Source organism: Salmo salar, chromosome ssa09 (assembly GCF_905237065.1).
Source record: "Salmo salar chromosome ssa09, Ssal_v3.1, whole genome shotgun sequence".
In the NCBI taxonomy this organism is placed as follows: Eukaryota; Metazoa; Chordata; class Actinopteri; order Salmoniformes; family Salmonidae; genus Salmo; species Salmo salar.
Genome location: NC_059450.1, coordinates 136,700,983 through 136,719,063, shown reverse-complemented (window position 1 = coordinate 136,719,063; position 18,081 = coordinate 136,700,983). Strand labels below are relative to the sequence as shown.

The 18,081-nt window shown below is 43.2% G+C and overlaps 1 protein-coding gene across 2 annotated transcripts in view; it reads left to right on the top strand.

The window, feature by feature from the left end:
* Positions 1-18,081, top strand: part of LOC106612954 (serine/threonine-protein kinase ULK2) — a 74,733-nt gene that overhangs the window by 33,049 nt on the left and 23,603 nt on the right. For both annotated transcript variants that reach the window (XM_014214669.2, XM_014214668.2), the window contains exons 4-5: positions 9,129-9,161; positions 10,953-10,989. In XM_014214669.2, the coding sequence (XP_014070144.2) occupies positions 9,129-9,161; positions 10,953-10,989 (70 nt within the window). The remainder of the gene's footprint in view (positions 1-9,128; positions 9,162-10,952; positions 10,990-18,081) is intronic.

The window sequence follows — 18,081 nt, the reverse complement described above, 5'->3', positions numbered from 1 at the left end:
AAAAATGGCTGACAATTAGATAACGTGCCACAGAATGCTGCAGCAGCCCGCAAGGTATGCTGCAGTATGACACAACTTTTAAAGCTACACCCACTAACAAAACGTGTGAAAAGTAAAGCGGTCTGAATACTTTCCGAATGCACTGTACATCAAACACATGATTTCCATGTGTTTAATGCCATTCCATTTGCTCCTTTCCAGCCATTAATATGAGCCATCCTGCCCTCAGCAGCCTCCACTGAGTTAGAAACTCACACCCAGAACACTCAAATCTCCCACGCACACACATACTGCTTTCACATTGGATTTAAGATATTTTGCTTGTAAAAAAAAAGAAAAATGTGGGCAATATTTATTTGACTCCCTTACAACTAGGCCCATTTTTATCACATTTTTGCCTGCATACACCTTTTATACCTCTCGTGTGCATGCCGGGGATGAGTGTTAGTAGTGGTGTGCAGATGTGGGTGGGGGTGTATTTTAATAAATCCATTGAGAATATACATCATAAAAAATATAAACGTAACATGCAACAATTTCAAAGGTCTTGAAATAAATGTATCTATGAATTTCACATGACTGGGAATACAGATATGCATCTGTTGGTCCCAGATAATTTATAAAAAATATTTTAAAAAGTAGGGGAGTGGATCAGAAAACCAGTCAGTATCTGGTGTGACCACCATTTGTCTCATGCGGCGCGACACATCTCCTTCGCATAGAGTTGATCAGGCTGTTGATTATGACCTGTGGAATGTTGTCCCACTCCTCTTCAATGGCTTTACAAAGTTGGTGGTTATTGGCGGGAACTGAAACACGCTGTTGTGGGAACTGAAACACGGTGTTGTACACATCGTCCCAGAGCATCCCAAACATGCTCAATGAGTGAGTATGCAGGCCATTGAAGAACTGGGACATTTTCAGCTTCCAGGAATTGTGTACAGATCCTTGCGACATAGTCCGTGCATTATCATGCTGAAACGTGAGGTGATGGCAGGGAATGAATGGCACGACAATGGGTCTCAGGATCTCGTAACGGTATCTCTGTGCATTCAAATTGCCATCGATAAAATTGTGTTCGTTGTCCGTATGTTATGCCTGCCCATATCATAACCCCACCACTGCCATGGGGCACTCTGTTTACAACGTTGACATCAGCAAATTGCTCGCCCACATGGCGCCATACATGTGTCCTGCGGTTGTGAGGCCTGTTGGACGTATTGCCAAATTCTCTAAAACAACATTGGAGGCGGCTTTTGGCAGACAAATGAACATTCAATTCTTTGGCAACCGCTCTGGGGACATTCCTGCAGTCAGCATGCTAATGTACGCTCCCTCAAAATTTGAGACATCTGTGGCATTGTGTTGTGTGACAAAACTGCACATTTTAGTGGCCTTTTATTGTCCCCAGCACTAGGTGCACCCGTGTAATGATCATGCTGTTTAATCAGCTTCTTGAGAAATAAGCATTTTGTGCATATGGAACATTTCTGGGATCTTTTATTTCAGCTAATGAAACATGGGACCAACACTTTACATGTTGCGTTTATATTTTTATTCAAAGCAAATCCTTCCACTTTGTTAACCTCTTGCATCTAGACGTTCCGCTAGCGGAACGCCTCGCCAAATATCCAATGGAAGAACGCGGCGCGAAATACAAATACCTCAAAAATGCAATAATTTCAATTTTTCAACCATACGACTATTTTACACCATTTGAAAGATAAGACTCTTGTTAATCCAACCACATTGTCCGATTTCAAAAAGGCTTTACAGCGAAAGCAAAACATTAGATTATGTTAGGAGAGTACACAGCCAAAAATAATCACACAGCCATTTTCAAAGCAAGCATATATGTCACAAAAACCCAAAACACAGCTAAATGCAGCACTAACCTTTGATCTTCATCAGATGACACTCCTAGGACATTATGTTATACAATACATGCATGTTTTGTTCAATCAAGTTCATATTTATATCAAAAACCAGCTTTTTACATTAGCATGTGATGTTCAGAACTAGCATTCCCACCCAAAACTTCCGGTGAATTTACTAAATTACTCATCATAAACGTTGACAAAATACATAATTATTTTAAGAATTATAGATACAGAACTCCTTTATGCAATCGCTATGTCAGATTTTAAAATAGCATTTCGGCGAAAGCACATTTTGCAATATTCTGAGTACATAGCTCAGCCATCACAGGCTAGCTATTCAAACACCCGCCAACTTTGGGGCTCACTAAACTCAGAATTACTATTAGAAAAATGGTATTACCTTTGCTGTTCTTCGTCAGAATGCACCCCCAGGACTGCTACTTCCATAACAAATGTTGTTTTTGTTCCAAATAATCCATAGTTATGTCCAAATACCCCCGTTTTATTCATGCGTTCAGGTCACTATCCAAAGGGTAACGCGCGAGCGCATTTCCAGACAAAATAATTCTAAATGTTCCATTACCGTACATAGAAGCATGTCAAACGCTGTTTAAAATCAATTTTTATGCTATTTTTCTCATAAAATAGCGATAATATTCCAACCGGACAATGCTGTATTCATTCAAAGAGGCAAAGAAAAAATGGCATGATCTCGTGAACGCGCATCTCCAATCTCTTAGTCACCAGGCAGTCCACTGACAAACTGTGCTCCTGTTATCTGCCCAGAGACAGGAGATGCCGCAATCCGGTTTCTGAAGGCTTTAGAGAGCCAATGGAAGCCTTAGAAAGTGTCACGTAACAGCTCAGATACTGTAGTTTCGATAGAGAAGCAACAGAAGGACTATAAATTCGCAGACAGGCCATTTCCTGCTTGGAATCTTCTCAGGTTTTTGCCTGCCATATGAGTTCTGTTATACTCACAGACACCATTCAAACAGTTTTAGAAACTTCAGGGTGTTTTCTATCCAAATCTACTAATAATATGCATATTCTCGTTTCTGGGCAAGAGTAGTGACCAGTTTAAATTGGGTACGTTTTTTATCCGGCCGTGAAAATACTGCCCCCTATCCCAGACAGGTTTTAAGGAGCATGTGTAGGTTCTTATCTTCGTCATGATACTGATAGAAAATAATAGCAGTCCTATTTTCAAAAGCATGTGAGTCTGGTGTATATATTTCACAACCTCTGCAGGCTTTTGGATTTGCCTATACGCGAATGAGTAAAATTATAGGCTTACTCTTGATTTAGGCTACGTTACAGCATGCTAAATGTTTCTGATCAGTGATAGATTCGTTTTACCACCTCCTCTTACAGTATTTGCCCAGACAGAAACCAATGATCCAAATAGCCTATACAGACAGAGATTCAGTTAAACAAAATCACATTGATTGATTATCAGACAAGCCAGTGGAGTTGCAGGCTTTTGGTTGGGAGTTGGCCTAGGCTACTAAGCGACTGCAAGTGAAGAACAAAATAATCCACTTGTTAAACTACATAACATGGCAAAATGTTGTAATAAATGACCCAACTAGACAAGATGATCATGAGCGTCACTCACCTCAACATTTCCCCAGCCTAATTGTAGTCTAACCAATATTCAATCTGTCAGATTGATTCATCAAGATGAGCCCCCATGCTTGCAAGAGTTTAAGAGCGTAATGTGTGCCAATGCCGCCTCAGCATTATGGATATGTTTCATTCTAAGCCATAGGCAGAACTTTATCGAAATAATTGTTATTTATTTATGTTATTTAACCATTTATTTTACCAGGTAAATTGACTGAGAATACATTCTCATTTACAGCGACTAGGTCGTTTGGCGTAAATTTTAGGTTTTGATACCGGCAATACCTTTTCATATATAAAGAAAAGGTGGAAAAAAGCTGACGGGATGGTAAAGTATAATGCTGTAGGTCTTAGAACAGCTGACGGGATGGTAAAGTAGAATACTGTAGGTCTCAGAACAGCTGACGGGATGGTAAAGTAGAATACTGTAGGTCTTAGAACAGCTGACGGGATGGTAAAGTAGAATACTGTAGGTCTTAGAACAGCTGACGGGATGGTAAAGTAGAATACTGTAGGTCTTAGAACAGCTGACGGGATGGTAAAGTAGAATACTGTAGGTCTTAGAACAGCTGACGGGATGGTAAAGTAGAATACTGTAGGTCTTAGAACAGCTGACGGGATGGTAAAGTAGAATACTGTAGGTCTTAGAACAGCTGACGGGATGGTAAAGTAGAATACTGTAGGTCTCAGAACAGCTGACGGGATGGTAAAGTAGAATACTGTAGGTCTCAGAACAGCTGACGGGATGGTAAAGTAGAATACTGTAGGTCTTAGAACAGCTGACGGGATGGTAAAGTAGAATACTGTAGGTCTTAGAACAGCTGACGGGATGGTAAAGTAGAATACTGTAGGTCTTAGAACAGCTGACGGGATGGTAAAGTAGAATACTGTAGGTCTTAGAACAGCTGACGGGATGGTAAAGTAGAATACTGTAGGTCTTAGAACAGCTGACGGGATGGTAAAGTAGAATACTGTAGGTCTTAGAACAGCTGACGGGATGGTAAAGTAGAATACTGTAGGTCTCAGAACAGCTGACGGGATGGTAAAGTAGAATACTGTAGGTCTCAGAACAGCTGACGGGATGGTAAAGTAGAATACTGTAGGTCTCAGAACAGCTGACGGGATGGTAAAGTAGAATACTGTAGGTCTCAGAACAGCTGACGGGATGGTAAAGTAGAATACTGTAGGTCTTAGAACAGCTGACGGGATGGTAAAGTAGAATACTGTAGGTCTTAGAACAGCTGACGGGATGGTAAAGTAGAATACTGTAGGTCTCAGAACAGCTGACGGGATGGTAAAGTAGAATACTGTAGGTCTCAGAACAGCTGACGGGATGGTAAAGTAGAATACTGTAGGTCTTAGAACAGCTGACGGGATGGTAAAGTAGAATACTGTAGGTCTTAGAACAGCTGACGGGATGGTAAAGTAGAATACTGTAGGTCTCAGAACAGCTGACGGGATGGTAAAGTAGAATACTGTAGGTCTTAGAACAGCTGACGGGATGGTAAAGTAGAATACTGTAAGTCTTAGAACAGCTGACGGGATGGTAAAGTAGAATACTGTAGGTCTCAGAACAGCTGACGGGATGGTAAAGTAGAATACTGTAGGTCTTAGAACAGCTGACGGGATGGTAAAGTAGAATACTGTAGGTCTCAGAACAGCTGACGGGATGGTAAAGTAGAATACTGTAGGTCTTAGAACAGCTGACGGGATGGTAAAGTAGAATACTGTAGGTCTTAGAACAGCTGACGGGATGGTAAAGTAGAATACTGTAGGTCTTAGAACAGCTGACGGGATGGTAAAGTAGAATACTGTAGGTCTTAGAACAGCTGACGGGATGGTAAAGTAGAATACTGTAGGTCTTAGAACAGCTGACGGGATGGTAAAGTAGAATACTGTAGGTCTCAGAACAGATGACGGGATGGTTAAGTAGAATACTGTAGGTCTCAGAACAGCTGACGGGATGGTAAAGTAGAATACTGTAGGTCTTAGAACAGCTGACGGGATGGTAAAGTAGAATACTGTAGGTCTTAGAACAGCTGACGGGATGGTAAAGTAGAATACTGTAGGTCTTAGAACAGCTGACGGGATGGTAAAGTAGAATACTGTAGGTCTCAGAACAGCTGACGGGATGGTAAAGTAGAATACTGTAGGTCTTAGAACAGCTGACGGGATGGTAAAGTAGAATACTGTAGGTCTTAGAACAGCTGACGGGATGGTAAAGTAGAATACTGTAGGTCTCAGAACAGCTGACGGGATGGTAAAAGTAGAATACTGTAGGTCTTAGAACAGCTGACGGGATGGTAAAGTAGAATACTGTAGGTCTTAGAACAGCTGGGGGTAGTTTGTGTGCGCTTTGTTTGCCCCGAGAGAGGGAAAATGATTTAGCTTTGTGTTATTTGACAAGCACACACACACTCAAGTATATTTGGTTATAGGATTTTAACTTTCCATATGTACCAAGCAAGGAGAAAGTGTTATGCTAGAGGCATCTAATTTCATTATGCTTTTCTGACAACAGCCTGAGTCAATATTTTCCTAACATTCTTTATTGTATAGGTCTGTCTTGTCTTGGTCTAAGGAGAGGAATACCTCTTCTTAGTTGGCCTAATTTCTGGACAATCGTGACCTAAACGATGAGCTCATAGAGGGACAGTGCCAGGTTGTCTCCGATGTGATGCCTTTGCAGGACATTAGGTTCTCCCATAGGGACAGCCTATGCCCTGCAACTGCGAGTAGATCACCACTGTGTGTGTGTGTGTGTGTGTGTGTGTGTGTGTGTGTGTGTGTGTGTGTGTGTGTGTGTGTCTGTGTGTGTGTATTGCGCACACGTGTGATGAAAACACCAACGGGTCCCGTGCCACCACTAACAACACAATATGTCCCCTGCTGCTCAAACGGTTCACCCTGCCTCTGAAACACATTAACAGAACAACGTTCTCTCAGCACCCTGTAATCATCATAACATACATCATATTATAAACTGGGTGGTTTGAGCCCTGAATGCTGATTGGCTGAACCACGCGTATGACAAAACGCAACTTTTTACTGCTCTAATTACGTTGGTAACCAGTTTATAATAGCAATAAGGCACCTTGGGGGTTGTGATATATGGCCAATATACCACGGCTAAGGGCTGTGTCCAGGCACTCTACGTTGCGTCGTGCGTAAGAACAGCCCTGAGCTGTGGTATATTGGCCATATACCACACCCCCTTTTGCCTTATTGCTTAATTAATCACCACAGTGTGTCTCATAGTGTGTAACACAGCTATGTATATAGCGTGCAGTAATATTAGACTAGGCTAGATTCTTGGTTCTCAGAATGCTAAGGATTACTCTGAATTTGCGTAACAGATGTGTGCCGAGTGGATTTCCAGTCCACATTTAGAACCCTATTCTCTAATGTCCTCAACAATTTTAAACTGAGCCCAGCCGGCCCCCTCTCTTCTCCCGCTGTTACCTTGCCCCTTCGTTCTTATGTAGCCCAGGACTTAGTCTACCGTGTGACGCAACAAACAGGACAGACACACTAAGAATACGTTGTTGTTTTGGCCTGGCTCTAGAGTTGTGTTGGCATTCTGAACATTTCTGTGAGGTGGAGGGCTGAAGCGGTGGAAAATGGTTTGGGGATGTTTTGAGTTTCCCTCAATACCAAATTTCTTCGAGCTGATGTAGTACTGTTCCTTCTAGTGTTTTCTGGAAGAGCATCGCTCAAAGCTTGTTTGTGGCATAACTCTGACTGGATCGCCTCGTGACTGTGTCTTTAGAAGGATTGTGAAATGCTTTTATAAGTGGAATATGTCTGCTTGCGTGAGGGGCTGCTGATGTTGGATAGCAGGAAGCAGAATTGTTTATGCTTCTGTTTTTACTTGTGGTGTATTCCTTTGAGGAAGGAGGGTTATGTAGAATAACCCTGTTAGCAGTTGGTCTTGTGTGTCTGTCCAAGGGCCATCAATTCTTTAACAGATAGTGTTTTGTGTCACAGTACATTCTGACTCATTTGGTGTCTCCTCTCTTGTGGTAAATGTGTTGATAATAACAGCTGTAACCAACCACCGCCTTAGAAAATACTGAATGCCACTTAGTCTAGATTTGGACCATGGAAGAGGTTTTGGACTCTATAGTAGGATTGATTTTATGGTGGCATAGACAGTTCAATGTACATTGTCAACCTACTGAGGGCTGGAGGTTAAAGGGGGTGAGGCTGTCCTGTATTTGTACCTCTCACGTATCAATTACCCTCCAGGACAGTGTCCAGTCTGGCCAACACCCTTCTTTCCTCTCCTCCTATTCTTCCTCTCCCAGTCCCCATCAACCAGCATAGAGCAGGGGCTGAAAACAGCTCGTTATGTAATCTTCCCCAGGCCAAGACCAGCCACCACAAACACACACACACCGGCCAGAATCCCATTATCCTAGTATCCACAGCAACGAGCCAATGGGATTGGCCAGGGAGGAGGGGGCCCAGCCAATAAGCCTGGTGCAGGCTGACAGGTCAGCAGATAGAAAGGAGCTGAAGTGGAATTAATGGGTGGGTGTTGTGGTTGCTCTCTATCTGGCAACCTTGGCTGAGAGACCATTAGAACCAGAGAGTAATGCAGTCCAGTAACTGACTAGTATGGCAGTTGGTAGTCAAGGAATAGATTTTGAGATGCATTGATTTGTTAGTACGGTATACAGAAAATAATGCTATAAAATGTATTTGAACTCATACGCTCCTTAGAAAGGAAAGAAGCCTTTCATGTGGCAGGCGTTTCCTTCAAATTTGGAAATGGTTTTTGCCTGGTCATGTCACAAGAAACATTTCTGAATCTAATCATAGATAGCCTACTTAGAATGGCACTGAAGGGATTGGAAAATGTGTGACGACAATTGTGTTGTTGATGAGAACTTGATGCACACGCCAAGATGCTTGATCTGCCGTATGCTGCAGTACCATCAACCTGACACCACACGCATGCGCAAACACGCACCCAAACACCCCCCAAATACATGTGAGCTTGCTTAACCTGGAGGCCTGCTTGGGTTACTTTGGCTCCTGTCCAGCATCTTCTTTGCTCCTGCATCACCATGTTGACAAGATGGCTCCTATATCTGTCACCATGCCCAGTTCCCTTGAACCCAATATCCCGAACACACACACACACCCCAGCACACCCCAACAACCTCCACTTGGACCTGTTGTGTAATAAACTCCATTCCTCTCCCCTCAAAAATGTAGACTGTAACACGACACAGCTTGGAGGTGAGGGGTTCACTAAGGACGGGACGTTTTCTTGAGGGGCGCCAATTTGATCTTAACCCCATGTAGGTCGCACAGTATGAGATGGAGGATGAGGGTGTCAATGTGTCTAGATTGGAGCCAGGTATTGATTGTACTGTACGGATCCAATCCAGTTATGCTATGGGCTTCAGTTCATCATGCTGGGTGGCAAAGGAATCCTATTGTCTGTACTGTACACATATGATCCATCTATACAGTATATGTAGGCTATATCTGTCTGCGCCATACATACATGTCCGTCTGTGTGACGAAGCTGTTACTCTATGTAGTGGATGTGACAGGTGTTGTGAGAGAGATGATCACTCTAACCCATGTTGTTTCTCTCCTGTCTTCCAGGAAACTCCCAACTCTGTGTTCCTGGTCATGGAGGTAGGTGGAGTGTCACACTATCAGCATGCAACCTCTTCTACCAAGCTGCCTGTAGGCTGCCAGGGTCTCTGCCTTTGTGTTGATACCTCTCCCCTCTCTCGCTGTCTGTCTTACTCTGCTTAATTACCCGCCCCTCCCCCATGCTCTCTCTCCACGTATGAGAGCCTGCAAACCCAGTGTGCTCCTGTCCTCACTCTGCCTCTCCCCTCCCCCCTCCTTCTTTCTCTCTCTCCTCTCTCCCTCTCATTGCTCAAGACCAAAACATTCCACAAACCACCTGAAGGAAAGAAACTAACTACATGACACCTCAAGCAGCCCTTTAAAATTATACCTGTACACCCACAACCCAATTTCAAGGAATTCTGTTATCCAAGAGCAAAACATTGTTCATTTGCTTTATATTTAGCCCTGTAATACTTATTCTGCCCCTTCTAATATTCTTGCTGCTGTTAAGCTAACTGGCTGTGCAAGGTGTCATGGGACCCTGGTACCTGTTACCTTGGCCTACCTGGGGTGTTCTAGCTTGTTGTAGATACCGCTGTGTTCTAAGAGCCACACTGACACTAAGGAGGCGGGGTCTCCTGGCACAGGAAAAGAAACATACATAAATCTGGCTTTGGTCTTCTAGCTAGCAGGCTGCTTAATCAATGTATACCCCTACCAGAGAGATGAGCATAGATAGTATCGACAGTAGGCTAGCATGGATGCTAATCTGGCTGGTGTTTGCCAGACTGCTTGTTTTGCCTAGTAAGAAAGGCTTGTCTTACTCAGGTTAGAAGAGGGATCAGATGAATTATTACTTATTAAGCAGCCAGTGCTCAGGGCTCACACTCCAGCATTTTGGCACCAGTAGGTACACATTGAAAAGGAAACTGTTTTAGGGGAAACACTGCCGTTTCAGCTGCAACATTGACTCTCTGTATGAAACAAAGCAATCTCTTTTTTTTGAGCGAACATTATTAATATGCAGTATGTTAGGTGTGCCTCATAAATGATTCTCCTCACACAGAAAACAAATCATGGCAGCTCATAACCTTAGAGCAATCAACGTGGGCACTCCCATGAGAGTTAAATATATGGATATTACCTTAGCATTATGTGGTTATGGTGGATCCCTAAGAATGTCGGATTTAAACTCTGCTCAATGCCTCTGCTGCTTGCAGTAATCTGATTGGAATGCACACAGAGCATATCTCTCCCTCCATCCATGTGTCAATATAAGGATCTGAGCTGTAATTGATTTCCCTGTACAAAGGCTAAACAACATGGTGTGGTAATAAACTGAACTGGAGTCAGATCCTATCGGTCACTGATAAGGCAGAGGCTCTTTAAGGCCAGATCAAACCAATGCTTTGATCAGTGGAAGCTCTGGTAACCAACAGGATTTAATTGGTGGTTCAACTGACAGAACTGGAAATGGTGGACAGACATGGGGTAGAGGCTAGCATACATTTTCCTACCACCTAGCTGCCCTCTTTCTCCTCCGCTTTCTTTCCCCTTCTCCCTCATACCTTATCTCTAACTCCCTCACTAACTCTCTCTGTCTTTCTTGGACTACTCTCCTTTCCATTCTCTGTGTTGACTAATGCCAGGATTAACAGAGACTGTCAGTACTGATAACAGCACAGCCATTCATCAGATTAATTGATGAGACCCATCGTTATCTGGGCTTTGTGGTCACACACAACACACGCACGTTCGCACACACACACAGCTTGATACTGTTAATCCATGTTGTTCTTCCACAGCCCGCTAATAGAATGGTTTTGTTTGTCTTGTTCCTCCCCACAGTACTGCAACGGTGGCGATCTGGCTGACTATCTGCAAGGTAAGCATCACACTAATCTCAACACACACTGGGTATTATTCATCAAAACAAAGTAACTAGCGTTGGAGAGGAGGGTGTGTGTGTGTGTGTGTGTGTGTGTGTGTGTGTGTGTGTGTGTGTGTGTGTGTGTGTGTGTGTGTGTGTGTGTTCCCAATGCATGGGAGTGCTGTGTGTAGGAGCTACCACAGTGTTATGACACAATGGGTTCTTTCTTTAGCACCGAGGTCAGCACAGCTCTGACGCAAGTCTAGAAATGTGCCATCTCAAAGGTCACTCATCTCTCATAATGCTTCCCAAGAAAGCACCAAGCACTGAATGTCTTAATAGGATTCTGCTTGTGGAGGTCTACGTGGTATGTCATTGACTTTATTGATATAGCAGTCCATAGCTGTGAATTGCATAACACACACACCTGCCTCCCTGTTGATATCAACAACAAAAAAGTGTCATATACACGTGTTTAGCAGATGTTATTGTGGGTGTAGCGAAATGTTTGTGTTTCTAGGTCCAACAGTGCAGTAATATCTAACAAGTAATATCTAACAATACACACAATCTAAAGTAAAGGAATGGAATTAAGAATATATACATTTTTGGACGAGCAATGTCAGAGCGGCATAGACTAAGATACAGTAAATAGTATAGAATACAGTATATACATATGAGATGAGTAATGCAAAATATGTAAACATTGTTAAAGTGATTTGTGTTCCAATTATTAAAGTGGCCAGTGATTTAAAGTCGATGTATATAGGGCAGCAGCCTCTAATGTGCTAGTGGTGGCTATTTAACAGTCTGATGGCCTTGAGATAGAAGCTGTTTTTCAGTCTCTCGGTCCCACCTTTGATGCACCTGTACTGACCTCGCCTTCTGGATGATAGCAGGGTGAACAGGCAGTGGCTCGGCTGGTTGTTGTCCTTGATTATCTTTTTGGCCTTCCTGTGACATCGGGTACTGTAGGTGTCCTGAAGGGTAGGTAGTTTGCCCCCGGTGCTGTGTTGGGCAGACCGCACCACCCTCTGGAGAGCCCTGCGGTTGCGGGCGGTGCAGTTGCCGTACCTGGCGATGATACAGCCCGACAGGAAGCTCTCTATTGTGCACCTGTAGACTTTTGTGAGGGTTGTAGGTGCCAAGTCAAATTTCTTCAGCCTCCTGAGGTTGAAGAGGCGCTGTTGCGCCTTCTTCACCACACTGTCTGTGTGCGTGGACCATTTCAGTTTGTCCGTGATATGTACGCCAAGGAACTTGAAGCTTTCCACCTTCTCCACTGCGGTCCCATTGATGTGGATAGGGCGGTGCTCCCTCTGCTGTTTCCTGAAGTCCACGATCATCTCCTTAGTTTTGTTGAGGTAGAGTGAGAGGTTATTTTCCTGGCACCACACTTCCAGGTCCCTCACCTCCTCCCTGTAGGCTGTCTCATCATTGTTGGGAGTCAGGCCGACTACTGTTGTGTCGTCTGCAAACTTGATGATTGAGTTGGAGGCATGCGTGGCCACGCAGTCGTGGGTGAACAGGGAGTACAGGATGGGGCTGAGCATGCATCGTTGTGGGGCCCGTGTTGAGGATCAGCGAAGTGGAGATGTTGTTTCCTACCTTCACTACCTGGGGGCGGCCCGTCAGGAAGTCCAGGACCCAGTTGCACAGGGCGAGGTTCAAACCCACGGCCTCGAGCTTAATGATGAGCTTGGAGGGTACTATGGTGTTGAATGCTGAGCTATAGTCAATGAACAGCATTCTTACATAGGTATTCCTCTTGTCCAGATGGGATACGGTAGTGTGCAGTGCGATGGCGATTGCATTGTCTGTGGATCTATTGGTGCGGTAAGCAAATTGAAGTGGGTCTAGGGTGTCAGGTGAGGTAGAGGTGATATTATCCTTGACTTGTCTCTCAGAAGTGAGTGCTACGGGGCGATAGTCATTTAGTTCAGTTACTTTTGCTTTCTTGGGTACAGCAACAGTGGTGAACATGTTGAAGCAGGTGAGGACAACAGACTGGGATAGGGAGAGATTGAATATGTCCGTAAACACTCCAGCCAGCTGGTCTGTGCATGCTCTGAAGACGCGGCTAGGGATGCTGTCTGGGCCGGCAACCTTGCGAGGGTTAACACATCTAAATATCTTACTCACATCGGCCACAGAGAAGAAGAGCCCACAGTCCTTGGTAGCAGGCGACGTTGGTGGCACTGTGTTAGCCTCAAAGTGGGCGAAGAAGTTGTTTTGCTTGTCCGGAAGCAAGACGTCGGTGTCTGCGACGTGGCTGGTTTTCTCTTTGTAGTCCGTGATTGTCTGTAGACCCTGCCACATATGTCTCGTGTCTGAGCCGTTGAATTGCGACTCCACTTTGTCTCTGTACTGACGTTTTGCCTGTTTGATTTCCTTATGGAGGGAATAACAACACTGTTTGTATTCAACCATATTCCAAGTCACCTTGCAATGGTTAAATGCGGTGGTTCGCGCTTTCAGTTTTGCGCGAATGCTGTCATCTATCCATGGTCCCAGGTTAGGGTTGGTTTTAATAGTCACAGTGGGTACAACATCTCCTATACACTTCCTGATGAACTCAGTCATGGATCATGTTTGCATATGTACAGTACCTACTCATTCCAGGGTTTTCTTTATTTTTACTATTTTCTATATTGTAGACATCACAACTATGAAATACCACATGGAATCATGTAGTAAACAAATATATTTTATATTTGAGTGACTTCAAAGTAGACACCCTTTGCCTTGATGACAGCTTTGCTTACTCTTGGCATTCTCTCAACCAGCTTCATGAGGAAGTCACCTGCAATCCATTTAATTTAACAGGTGTGCCTTGTTAAAGTGAATTTGTGGAATTTGTGTTGTGACATGGTAGAGGTGGTATACAGAAGATAGCCATATTTGGTAAAAGAGTCCATATTATGGCAAAAACAGCTCAAATAAGCAAACAGAGGCAACAGTCTGTCATTACTTTAACCTGTTAGGGCTAGGGGGCAGTATTGACACGGCTGGATAAAAAACATACCCGATTTAATCTGGTTACCACTCCTACCCAGTAACTAGAATATGCATATACTTATTACATATGGATAGAAAACACCCTAAATTTTCTAAAACTGTTTGAATGGTGTCTGTGAGTATAACAGAACTCAAATGGCAGGTCAAAACCTGAGAGATTCCTTTACAGGAAGTGGCCTGTCTGACCATTTCTTGAACTTCTTTTCCATCTCTATCATTTACTAAGGATCTCTGCTCTAACGTGACACTTCCCACGTCGTCCATAGGTGCTCAGAGCCCGGGAAAAAACCAATTCATGGTAGAATTGCTGCAAAGAAAGCACTACTAAAGGACATCAGTAAGAAGACAAGACTTGCTTGGGCTAAGAAACATGAGCAATGGATATTAGACTGGTGGAAATCTGTCCTTTTGGTCTGAGGAGTCCAAATTTTATATTTTTCTTTCCAACCGCCGTGTCTTTGTGGAACACAGAGTAGGTGAACGAATGATTTCCGTATGTGTGGTTCCCACCATGAAGCATGAAGGAGGAGGTGTGATGGTGCTTTGCTGGAGAGACTGTCTGTGATGTATTTAGAATTCAAGGCATACTTAACCAACATGGCTACGGCAGCATTCTGCAGCGATCCCATCTGGTTTGGGCTTAGTGGGACTATCATTTGTTTTTCAACAGGACAATGACCCAACACACCTCCAGACTTTGTAAGGGCTATTTGACCAAGAAGGAGAGTGATGGAGTGCTGCATCAGATGACCTGGCCTCCACAATCACCCAACCCCAACCCAATTGAAATGGTTTGGGATGAGATGGACAGAGTGAAGGAAAAACAGCCAACAAGTGCTCAGCATATGTGTGAACTCCTTCAAGATTGTTGAAAAGCATTCCAGGTCAAGCTTCTTGAGAGAATGCCAAGAGTGTGCAAAGCAGTCAAGGCAAAGGGTGGCTACTTTGAAGAATCTCAAATATAAAATATACTTTCATTTGTTTAACACTTTTTGGTTACTACATGATTCCATATGTGTGATTTCATAGTTTTGATGTCTTCACTATTATTAAACAATGTAGAAAATTGTAAAAAATAAAGAAAAACCCTTGAAATGAGTAGGTCAGTCCAAACTTTTGACTGGTACTGTATATCAACATCAGGTAGTTATGTGTTAATCCCAGCAGAGCTACAGTTGAGGAACAGAGAAAGAGCAGGAGAGAGGTCATCATGAAATAGACACCATAACAAATGGGGAGTCTTAAGAGGCACCGAGGAACAGAACGTCCCAGTGCAGCATGTTTAGTGTAAATATTGGTGTAGTGAGGAAAGCAGTGTTGTGGACTCTGGTCCTCATGTTGTTCTGATTCACTTGTTATCAGGGGAACTGTTTTTATTTTATTTTTTATGTTGTACAGGTGCACGCTTTCACATCACTTCAGGGCATGGTACAGTGTCTGTACCTCTGTTCTAGCACGCACTGTCACACACACCCTTTCTGTCGTGTTCTCTCTCTCTCACTCTCACTTCGCTGTTTCTCTTTCTCCCTCTCTTATAAACCCTTGTATAATAGCATCACACAACCATGTTATGTTATTTCACTAATTGCACAACTTTGCTGTGTTAGAAGAAGTTACCTCTGTTGTACTTTAGAGAGAATGTTGTTAAATCCCTGATTTAATGTGTGTAAGCACGGTTAGATTGAAATAAGATCCATTGTGACGATTAATGGTTTGTTTTACCCAGGAATCCTTTTAGCTAGCAGCTCACTGGATTAGCTAATGTTGTTTCACTGCAACCAGTACAGGCAGGGACCAGACACACTCCACTGCCTAACCTTGTATGCTAGCTAACATTCACTGCTAATACTTGTATTACTTAGGCTGCTAGTGTTCAAACAATTACTACCCTAATCAGTTGTGCTTGCATAAAAGATGTAGACTACTTGCAGAATAAGCATTTTGTGCATGTTGCTTTCCCTTGGATTCAGGGTGCAGTTGAATGGGTGCAACTTTCACCCCCCCCCCCACACACACACACATTCTGCATTTTTGTTCCCCCCAGTTTTATCATTGGAATGCAATACAAAACTAGGAAACGGTGTGCTTTAGGACCATGTGGACGCCTCCTAGCGGTCGGGTAGGCTGTTTGGAGCGTCTATCTGACTGGATAAAAAAAAATATATATATATATATATACACACAGTTGAAGTCAGAAGTTTACGTACACTTAGGTTGGAGTCATTAAAACTCGTTTTTCAACCACTCCACAAATGTCTTGTTAACAAAATATCGTTTTGGCAAATCGGTTAGGACATCTACTCTGTGCAAGTAATTTTTCCAACAATTGTTTACAGACAGATTATTTCACTTATAATTCACTGTATCACAATTCCAGTGGGTCAGAAGTGTACATACACTAAGTTGACTGTGCCTTTAAACAGCTTGGAAAATTCCAGAAAATGATGTCATGGCTTTAGAAGCTTCTGATAGGCTAATTGACATCATTTGAGTCAATTGGGGGTGTACCTGTGGATGTATTTCAAGGCCTACCTTCAAACTCAGTGCCTCTTTGCTTGACATCAAGGGAAAATCAAATTAATCCAGCTAAGACCTCAGAGAAGAATTTGTAGACCTCCATAAGTCTGGTTCATCCTGGGAGCAATTTCCAAACGCTTGAAGGTACCAAGTTCATCTATACAAACAATAGTACGCAAATATAAACACCATGGGACCACTCAGCCGTCATACCACTCAGGAAGGAGACGCGTTCTGTCTCCTAGAGATGAACGTACTTTGGTGTGAAAAGTGCAAATCAATCCCAGAACAACAGCAAAGGACCTTGTGAAGATGCTGGAGGAAACAGGTACAAAAGTATCTATATCCACAGTAAAACGAGTCCTATATTGATATAGCCTGAAAGGCCGCTCAGCAAGGAAGAAGCCACTGCTCCAAAACCGCCATAAAAAAGCCAGACTACGGTTTGCAACTGCACATGGGGACAAAGATCGTACTTTTTGGAGAAATGTCCTCTGGTCTGATGAAACAAAAATAGAACTGTTTGGCCATAATGACCATCGTTATGTTTGGAGGAAAAAGGGGGAGGCTTGCAAGCCGAAGAACACCATCCCAACCATGAAGCACAGGGGTGGCAGCATCATGTTGTGGGAGTGCTTTGCTGCAGGAGGGGCAGGTGCACTTCACAAAATAGATGGCATCATGAGGTTGGAAAATTATGTGGATATATTGAAGCAACATCTCAGTCAGGAAGTTAAAGCTTGGTCACAAATGGGTCTTCCAAATGGACAATGACCCCAAGCATACTTCCAAAGTTGTGGAAAATGGCTTAAGGACAACAAAGTCAAGGTATTGTAGTGGCCATCACAAAGCCCTGACCTCAATCCTATAGAAAAATGTGTTGACAGATCTGAAAAAGCATGTGCGAGCAAGGAGGCCTACAAACCTGACTCACACCAGCTCTGTCAGGAGGAATGGGCCAAAATTCACCCAACTTATTGTGGGAAGCTTGTGGAAGGCTACCCAAAACGTTTGACCCAAGTTAAACAATTTAAAGGCAATGCTACCAAATACTAATTGAGTGTATGTAAACTTTTGACCCACTGGGAATGTGATGAAAGAAATAAAAGCTGAAATAAATCTCCACTATTATTCTGACATTTCACAATCTTAAAATAAAGTGGTGATCCTAACTGACCTAAGACAGGGAATTTCTACTAGGATTAAATGTCAGGAATTGTGAAAAACTGAGTTTAAATGTATTTGGCTAAGATGTATGTAAACTTCCGACTTCAACTGTATGTCCCCCCCCCCACTTCTAAAACGCCCCTGCTTAAATGTAAGCTGAGGCAATCAGTCATTAAGGGAGATGGAGGTATTGAGTGCGTATAACTGCTGGCAAATGTTTTGTATGAGTCCCATGTGGCTTAGTTGGTTGAGCGTGGCGCTTGCAACGTCGGAGTTGTGGGCTTCGTTTCCCACAGGGGAAAAGTATGAAAATGTATGCACCCACTACTGTAAGTCGCTCTAGATAAGAGCGTCTGCTAAATTACTAAAATGGAAATAGAAAAATGGAAATGCATATTAATGATC